Source organism: Coregonus lavaretus (genome assembly GCF_964263955.1).
Source record: "Coregonus lavaretus genome assembly, chromosome: 3".
Lineage (NCBI taxonomy): Eukaryota > Metazoa > Chordata > Actinopteri > Salmoniformes > Salmonidae > Coregonus > Coregonus lavaretus.
The window spans coordinates 64,840,350-64,850,325 of NC_139990.1; the positions used below are offsets into that span (position 1 = coordinate 64,840,350).

At 42.8% G+C, this 9,976-nt stretch overlaps 1 protein-coding gene across 1 annotated transcript in view; it reads left to right on the forward strand.

The window, feature by feature from the left end:
- Positions 1-8,311, forward strand: part of LOC311126941 (inactive phospholipase C-like protein 2) — a 55,388-nt gene extending 47,077 nt beyond the window's left edge. Inside the window, exons 6-7 of the mRNA XM_084158658.1 lie at positions 4,945-5,054; positions 6,706-8,311. Coding sequence (XP_084014784.1) covers positions 4,945-5,054; positions 6,706-6,912 — 317 coding nt within the window. The 3' untranslated portion in view covers positions 6,913-8,311. The remainder of the gene's footprint in view (positions 1-4,944; positions 5,055-6,705) is intronic.
- The last annotated feature ends 1,665 nt before the right edge of the window (positions 8,312-9,976 follow it).

Sequence of the window (9,976 nt, forward strand, 5' to 3'; positions counted from 1 at the left end):
GCACACATCTCAGGAGGGATTTTGTCCCACTCCTCTTTGCAGATCTTCTCCAAGTTATTAAGGTTTCGAGCCTGACGTTTGGCAACTCGAACCTTCAGCTCCCTCCACAGATTTTCTATGGGATTAAGGTCTGGAGACTGGCTAGGCCACTCCAGGACCTTCATGTGCTTCTTCTTGAGCCACTCCTTTGTTGCCTTGACCGTGTGTTTTGGGTCATTGTCATGCTGGAATACCCATCCACGACCCATTTTCAATGCCCTGGCTGAGGGAAGGAGGTTCTCACCCAAGATTTGATGGTACATGGAGCCGTCCATCGTCCCTTTGATGCAGTGAAGTTGTCCTGTCCCCTTAGCAGAAAAACACCCCCAAAGCATAATGTTTCCACCTCCATGTTTGACGGTGGGGATGGTGTTCTTGGGGTCATAGGCAGCATTCCTCCTCCAAACACGGCGAGTTGAGTTGATGCCATAGAGCTCCATTTTGGTCTCATCTGACCACAACACTTTCACCCAGTTCTCCTCTGAATCATTCAGATGTTCATTGGCAAACTTCAGACGGGCCTGTATATGTGCTTTCTTGAGCAGGGGGACCTTGCGGGCGCTGCAGGATTTCAGTCCTTCATGGCATAGTGTGTTACCAATTTGTTTTCTTGGTGACTATGGTCCCAGCTGCCTTGAGATCATTGACAAGATCCTCCCGTGTAGTTCTGGGCTGATTCCTCACCGTTCTCATGATCATTGCAACTCCACGAGGTGAGATCTTGCATGGAGCCCCAGGCCGAGGGAGATTGACAGTTATTTTGTGTTTCTTCCATTTGCGAATAATCGCACCAACTGTTGTCACTTTCTCACCAAGCTGCTTGGCGATGGTCTTGTAGCCCATTCCAGCCTTGTGTAGGTCTACAGTCTTGTCCCTGACATCCTTGGAGAGCTCTTTGGTCTTGGCCATGGTGGAGAGTTTGGAATCTGATTGATTGCTTCTGTGGACAGGTGTCTTTTATACAGGTAACAAACTGAGATTAGGATCACTCCCTTTAAGAGTGTGCTCCTAATCTCAGCTCGTTACCTGTATAAAAGACACCTGGGAGCCAGAAATCTTTCTGATTGAGAGGGGGTCAAATACTTATTTCCCTCATTAAAATGCAAATCAATTTATAACATTTTTGACATGCGTTTCTCTGGATTTTTTTGTTGTTATTCTGTCTCTCACTGTTCAAATAAACCTACCATTAAAATTATAGACTGATCATTTCTTTGTCAGTGGGCAAACGTACAAAGTCAGCAGGGGATCAAATACTTTTTTCCCTCACTGTACCTAACTAGGCCACTCAGTTAAGCCAAAACCATAGGCTACTGAAGCTAGGAAATGCTTCATATGCATTTGTATTATTTTGTTAGTTAAAATGGGCGCACATGACAACTAAACAGGTTAATCATGGGCTTCCACATTAGCCGCCCAAGGCTTCTGATCACTACCAGGCACCATATCAAATCTACTGGGCTGGATTCAACCACTGACATTTGCAAAATAGGACACAGCAGATGGTAAACTAAGCAACAAGAAATTAATGTTATAACTTCATCAATACGTATTGTCAGCTGTGAGTGTGAGTGGAAAATGGGTCAATACAAACTGTATTCCCTCCGGACAGTGAGCAGAACATTCCAGCAACAGCTACTGGAGTTCTGAGTATTCCATCATAACCACTCAGAGAGAGCAAACCGTGTCAAAAGACCCTCTGGGTAACATTAAATAAAGATAAGTACTTACTGTCTGAAACGCACAGATCAAATGCAAAACATGACACTCACACAGGTACCAAATAACATCTGGGACAATTCAATAGCTGACATGTGAGACACCTAGTACCGTACATGTGAGACACCTAGTCTGGACAGAGTACTGCTTATAACAGATCCCACCTAGGTTAACTTTTACAAACTACCTAGAATACAAGCTGCAGAGAAAATGTGGAACATAACATGAATGGAAAAACCCCATTACAGTAATGGGCTGTGGCCACTAAATACGGTAGATGATCTTCTACAGGTTAAAATGCATCATCTATTCAGAAGGTGTGTTGCTTTTGCGATTCAATCCATTATTAATAAAGCTAGTAAACAGGCAGATCATCTTTCATAAAATATATTTATATGTACATGCATGGCACCGTTTGACTATACCAACGGGGATTTAGCCTAGGCTACATTACAGGTTGGGGAAACGGTTTCATTAATATTTCCTATGACTGGGCGCTCTGGTCCAAGTTCATTATACTGACAGTTATTGAGCTCCAGGCAGACGAGGGAGAAGATTACACCATCTAAAGAAGCTAATCCCTGATGTATTGTCATTGGCCACGGTAAACCCCTTTCCTACCTGCCGCTCGGTTATGGACTGTCAAAGGTGACTGAGAACCTTTGGTGGCTCCATACAGTCTTTGTCAGGGAGCATAAGCTTGCAGAGAATTGAGTTTGAAAGGGCTTGCTCAGAATGACAGAATGCGTCCCCCGCCCCACACACCCCCAACTCTACACTGCGTTGCTAAGCAACCCCTGCTGAGAGTTGGTTGTACGAGTGTGTGTGTGTGTGTCTCCCCAGCACAGTCATGCTTCATGCGTACAACAGCATTGATTGTAGTTACAGCAGCACAGCACCTGAGGATGGGGGAAAATCATTCCGGAATCATTCAGATGTTTCACAGTGCACAACATCAAAAAGGCTGGGAGTAACAGATTATTAGCACTGTGTATGGTCCAATTCAAAAAAATGTCTATACCCTACACATTCTCTGTTAGAGAATACAATACTAGCCTCAACCAGAGCCTAATTTGTGAACATTTCGTTTGCCATTTTCTCCATCTCGACTCTTCATCTAGGTCAGATATGTGCTTACTACTGGAGTGCCAATATCACAGTCCTCCTCAGAATCATCAACATCCATCCAACCCACACCCACTCCACGGTATATCTCACATGTACGGTATTTGGTGTTGCCATGGAAACAACACCAACAGGGCTGGGAACCGACCCAGAGCTGATAGAGCGCCACGATAGATCTGAGCATACTCAATCCGACCGTTTCAGCATGTGTGTGTCTGGTAAAGCTATTAGTAGTATACCAAGCTCCCGTTACCAAGCACCTTAACGGCCAGACCGTCTCAGCTGTTGCTCTGATGTTGTGGACTCCACTGCAACCTGACTCAAATTAAACACAGGGCAATGTTCGTCTGTGTATCCTAACGGAGAGCAGCACTCCGAGAGAGGAAGGAAGGAGGCATGGAGACAAGTGCCTCCTCTGCTCAGCGTCTTGATGCTGATCCACAGTGAGGCGATGTCATGTATGTCTGCCCAGCCCATGCTAGTCTTGCTCTGTCTTTCTCTCACGCTCTCAAGAGAAGACGTCTCTCACTCCATTTTTACCTCACCAGCTTTGCTTCCTTCCTCATGTTGTCTGCTCGGCAGCTGTTTTCAGGCTGGTGTCATTTCCATTTTCAATTCTGCTTTGTAGTGCCATACTCAAGGACAAAAGTGATATAGACAGTGGTGGAAAAACTACCCAATTGTCATACTTGAGTAAAAGTAAAGATACCTTGATAGAAAATGACTCAAGTAAAAGTGACCCGGTAAGATACTACTTGAGTAAAAGTCAAAAAATATTTGGTTTTAAATATACTTACAGTGGGGAGAACAAGTATTTGATACACTGCCGATGTTGCAGCTTTTCCTACTTACAAAGCATGTAGAGGTCTGTAATTTTTATCATAGGTACGCTTCAACTGTGAGAGACGGAATCTAAAACAAAAATCCAGAAAATCACATTGTATGATTTTTAAGTAATTAATTTGCATTATTGAAGTGTACCTATGATAAAAATTACAGACCTCCTACATGCTTTGTAAGCAGGAAAACCTGCAAAATCGGCAGTGTATCAAATACTTGTTCTCCCCACTGTAAGTATCAAAAGTAAAAGTATAAATAAATTCAAATTGCTTATATTAAGCAAACCAAATGACACAATGTTCTTTTTTTTCTCTTTAAAAAAAATCTACAGATAGCCAGGGGCACACTCCAACATGCAGACATCATTTACAAATGAAGCATTCGTGTTTAGTGAGTCCGCCAGATCAGAGGCAGTAGGGATGACCAGGGATGTTCTCTTGATAAGTGTGTGAATTGGACCATTTTCCTGTCCTGCTAAGCATTCACAATGTAACGAGTACTTTTGAGTGTCAGGGAAAATGTATGGAGTAAAAAGTACATTATTTTCTTTAGGAATGTAGTAAAGTAAAAGTTGTTAAATATAAATAGTAAAGTAAAGTACAGATACCCCAAAGAACTACTTAAGTAGTATTTTTTTACTTAAGTACTTTACACCCCTGGATATAGACAATGAAAACAAGACCTACACCAGGTAGTTCAAGTACTTTTTTTTTTTTACATTTTTAGTCATTTAGCAGACGCTCTTATCCAGAGCGACTTACAGGAGCAATTAGGGTTAAGTGCCTTGCTTAAGGGCACATCGACAGATTTTTCACCTAGTTGGCTCGGGGATTAGAACCAGCGACCTTTCAGTTACTGGCACAACGCTCTTACCCACTAAGCTACCTGCCGCCCCGGCAGGTACAGCGAGACAAACATAGAAACTGACAGAGACAGGAGATGATTGAATCTGAAATGAATGTGATCACTTAACGTAGGATCATCTAAAGTGTGTTTAAAAAAAAAAAATCATTTTCTCACACGTCAAGAATGAAACCAAATGTGTGGAGGCCTTGGCTTAAGGCTTTTCCCATAGTGTTGACACTTACCTAACCCCAATTGGCATTTCCTGCAAACCTAGCATATAAATGCATTGAGCATTGTACGTCAATGCTAGCCTCTGTGACAATGTGTGTGAATACAGATCGTAAAACTTGTGTCCCCTGACCCCTCTCTCCCCAGCGATGGAGTTCCATGAGAACCTCCATGACATGGCAGTGAAGGAGGGCCTGAAGGGCAGGAAGCTGACCAAGGCTGTGGAGAGCTTCACCTGGAACATAACCATCCTCAAGGTAAGGATGATGACCACTTAGTTTGAGTAATTTGTTTTTGCATTCTTTTTTTTTTCTGACAGTTTTTTTAAAGCTTTTTTAAGTTTTGTGAAATAAATCTTTTAGCTACCAGTAAACCGTTTAAAACCTCTTCGATGTCAGGTCCCCTGTTTAGGGTTTTCTGGTGCTGGTTCCGGTCCCGGACGAAATTGTCACTTATACATCGATCTGTGGACATCATAAATCGATATGACTTGCATTGAGCGGTAGCCCTAATTCTCACGGACACAGTTGTATGTCTCTTCTGCCTGTATGAAGCAGGATGTGAAATCTGACACCACTTGAAGCTGGGATGTCCCTCCTACCATTTCATTCGCTCTTCTGACTGTCCATCAACTCCTGTCTGAAGCCTACGTCACAGCCACTAACAACTCATATGCCTGGAATCCTTACACTGTAACGCAGCAGGAAAGAGTGATTATGTCGCTATAGAGATCGATTTATAGCCAGTAATCTAAAATAATTCATAGATTTTAAACAAAAAAAATACTTTCTGTTTGTCATAGATGGACAAGATTAATATGAGATTAAAGGCGAGCTCCTAACGAGTTCAGGAAGCCAATCTAGAGCTCTGAGACGTTCACAGCGATGGGGGCAAACGTTTTGATCAAGAGAGACCTTTAGAAACTTTGCACACTAAATATACAAATATGTATTTCACAGTTATAAGGAAGATGAAATCTTATAGTTGGTTGTTTTATAAATTGATTGTAATATATTTAGAAGAAAAAAAATCATACAGTTTTGTTGAATAGGAAATAGTGACTACACCTCAGCAATCTATAACTATTTTTACCAGAAAGGTGAGTTTAACCTTTCTTGGAGTATGCAGCATTACTAGTTATTGTTTATGGTCCTCTCATGATAAATAATTCCTTTTGGGGATTACGTAATTACATTTTTGATTACATTTAGTTCCATTTGAGGTTTAACTTATTGTTTGTTTTATTGAGGACAGGCATAGGCAGTGAATTTAAATTCAAGAAACAACTTTAGAGGAAATACTTTAGAGATTCAGTGCAGTGCAGTCGAGCTTCACTAAATGAGGGAAACATTTTATTTTTTTGAGAGAGTGTTTGTTTACAGAAGGGACATAAGGTTTAAATTGACATTTGTTTTCCAGCTGCAGCGCGGTGGAATAATAGCTTATGTCTGAGCTAGGTATTGCACACATTCAGTCTGATGTATTTGCCTTCTTGCCATTCATTTAACCCCTCTGTCAATGCAAGGGGTAATTATCAATGAATGACCTTCCCCATATTTATTCGTGATATTTGCATGTGTTAATTGTAGTGTTTGGGCTCATCATTTATACATGGTCCCGGGAAATTGAGTTGGTGCCTGGTGAGTGTGTGGCTATGCTGCATAATTCATTAAACACAGAAGCAGTGGTTACGCTCCGTGGGCATTGGGGAGATGTAGGACTCCACTGTCTGACCGCATACAGCTAAGATTACAGTTAGTACCACACTACTCTCTCGCTTCGTGACCTTTTTAAGGTACTATTGGTTTCACCCTTTGTCTTTCTGTTTAAACTGGAGATTCAAGTTGTTGATGCATGCTCCATTGTCTCTATATTGCCATTCCTGTCATGTCCCTGCCTTCCCTCCAGGGCCAGGCGGACCTGCTGAAGCATGCAAAGAGTGAGGTCCAGGAGAACCTGAAGCAGATCCACTACGCCGCCCTCACCTGTAACCTCAGTAAGGATGGGCCATCAGGGAGCACGGCAGGCTCCGAGTCCAGGACCCGACAACGCAGCCTGGACGCCATCCCCGAGAAAGCCATGGCGGAGGACGAGCTCTCTGAGGAGGACAACTGAAGGCTTACGCCCTAAACCCTTCATACCCCCAAGCCCCTTGCCTACCCTAGTGGCATTCAGAAACCTCCTTATCCTTACCACAGTCCCACACAAACCTAACTACAGTATAACTGTTCCAGTGCCGTTGCCACACAAAACTATTCTTATTCCAGTGCCGTATACAACCATTCCATTCCCACCCCAGACCCACTCAAACCTCCCTTTGCTTAACCCAGTCCCACACAAAAAGCCCTTAATCCCTCCTGCCCACCTCAACGTCCAGCAGCAAGATGTTGCGGGTCAACTAGGAGGGCCAAGTGAACTTGCAGCCACGGGACAGTCTTAAAGCAGTGACCTACTGTAGAGACAGTCCACTTATTTACAGGCGGACCCCAGGGTCTGACCCTAGGAGAACGATCCAAGGATTTCTTAAGCACAATTTACGGGTTTCTGACCAACCAGAAACGAAAGCTGTGAATGTAATAGGAAACAGGAAGAGGAAAGATGGAGAGAAGGAAAGGGAGGAGGAGAGAGCTGTTTACAATTAATGAACTTGTTCTTGTCTGCCAAAATAGTATGTGTATATATGGAGTTGTGTTACTTTTTCTGGAACGTGCATCATTTTATTATTGTGTTCTTGAGAAATACGATTTATTTTGTAAAGGAAATGGCTCGTCCATTAAAAATAACTATTTTATTTGTCTGTACAGATGTGAAATTGGGGTGTCACTACGAAGTGACCTTTACACTTTCCCACTGGAGAGTTCCTTTGTCGAGACATTGGGACGGCTAGAGAATGTAAACCTCAGTGTGTGGTCCAAGGGTGGCAGTCAAGTCTCCAACACAACCAGCAACCGCTTTGGGAAGGAACCACGGAGAGAGTAGCGCGTTAGGCCTAACGTTTGGTATCATTTCGCCATTCCATGTGAGAGAATTGAGTAAGAAATACAAAGTAATAATGGATTCTAAACCTGTGCTGACGACTAACTAGCACCCTATTCATGAATACTGTTCGATATATGACTGTGCCTCATTGCTACAAATCATTCAACAAAGGGGATGGATGGTCTTCCTCGCCATCCATCCATCTTAACCTGCCTTTCCCCACCAGTTGCTTCTAGTTTGCATTTGTCCTCTGTTTATTCTCTCCATGGTGCTGAAACAGTGTTGCTCCTGGTCAACTTTAGCCACCCACCACCACCACCTCTGGATCTCGTATTTCACCACCAGTGTTTTAACTGGGCCCACACTGGGACAAAAAGTAATTAATGAACTTCAGTGCTGTGACAATTGTTGTATTTATAACTGTTGTTAACCATTTTTACAGATGGAGGAGAAAAAACAAGTTTAAAACTGAATACCGGTTTAGCACTTATCTGTTAATTCCCGAAACCTTCAGAATAAACCACGTCAAATCGTTTATGGTGTCTGGTGTCAGATTCATTGACAGACAGTATGCACATTCATTAACATTCTACAGTGTGCTGTTTTCTGTTGTTTTAATGCTGTTACTGTTCAAGGACAGACAGAGACAGCAGGGTCTGGATATCCCAGCCATCGCATGGAGCTGCTGGAGGAACTGAAGCATCGCTATTGATTAGTTCAGTGATAGGAGTGGAAAGAGCCTAGGGATATCTAGCGAAGTTTGCCATAGACGAGTCTGGCACATGTTCACAAAAACACATACACACACACACACACAGACATGCATGCACAGCTGATAGCCCATGCAAACATATACACACACAATCTATTTTTGTCACTAAATTTGTTTCCACTTCATCGCCCTGATAGACCACTGCATTGTGGTCACTGGTCTGCAGAGAAAAACAAGCACCCCAACACATCAAAGGACAAAGAACCCCAGGAAATGTTCTTAGAATAGCAAAAAGATTGTCCCCTGGAAGTTAAACTAGAGTACAGCACCGCACAATAGCATTTAGAATAGATCAAATCAACATTTATTGGTCGCGCACACAGATTTGCAGATGTGCAGTAATACCTAGCAATAAAAAACGATACAGAACAAATAATAATAAATAAGTTATATAGGATGATCCATGACTAGAATATACATACAGTGGGGAAAAAAAGTTTTTAGTCAGCCACCAATTGTGCAAGTTCTCCCACTTAAAAAGATGAGAGAGGCCTGTAATTTTCATCATAGGTACACGTCAACTATGACAGACAAAATGAGAAAAAATTATCCAGAAAATCACATTGTAGGATTTTTAATGAATTTATTTGCAAATTATGGTGGAAAATAAGTATTTGGTCAATAACAAAAGTTTCTCAATACTTTGTTATATACCCTTTGTTGGCAATGACACAGGTGAAACGTTTTCTGTAAGTCTTCACAAGGTTTTCACACACTGTTGCTGGTATTTTGGCCCATTCCTCCATGCAGATCTCCTCTAGAGCAGTGATGTTTTGGGGCTGTCGCTGGGCAACACGGACTTTCAACTCCCTCCAAAGATTTTCTATGGGGTTGAGATCTGGAGACTGGCTAGGCCACTCCAGGACCTTGAAATGCTTCTTACGAAGCCACTCCTTCGTTGCCCGGGCGGTGTGTTTGGGATCATTGTCATGCTGAAAGACCCAGCCACGTTTCATCTTCAATGCCCTTGCTGATGGAAGGAGGTTTTCACTCAATCTCACGATGCATGGCCCCATTCATTCTTTCCTTTACACGGATCAGTCGTCCTGGTCCCTTTGCAGAAAAACAGCCCCAAAGCATGATGTTTCCACCCCCATGCTTCACAGTAGGTATGGTGTTCTTTGGATGCAACTCAGCATTCTTTGTCCTCCAAACACGACGAGTTGAGTTTTTACCCAAAAATTATATTTTGGTTTCATCTGACCATATGTCATTCTCCCAATACTCTTCTGGATCATCCAAATGCACTCTAGCAAACTTCAGATGGGCATGGACATGTACTGGCTTAAGCAGGGGGACACGTCTGGCATTGCAGGATTTGAGTCCCTGGCGGCGTAGTGTGTTACTGATGGTAGGCTTTGTTACTTTGGTCCCAGCTCTCTGCAGGTCATTCACTAACTCCCCCCGTGTGGTTCTGGGATTTTTGCT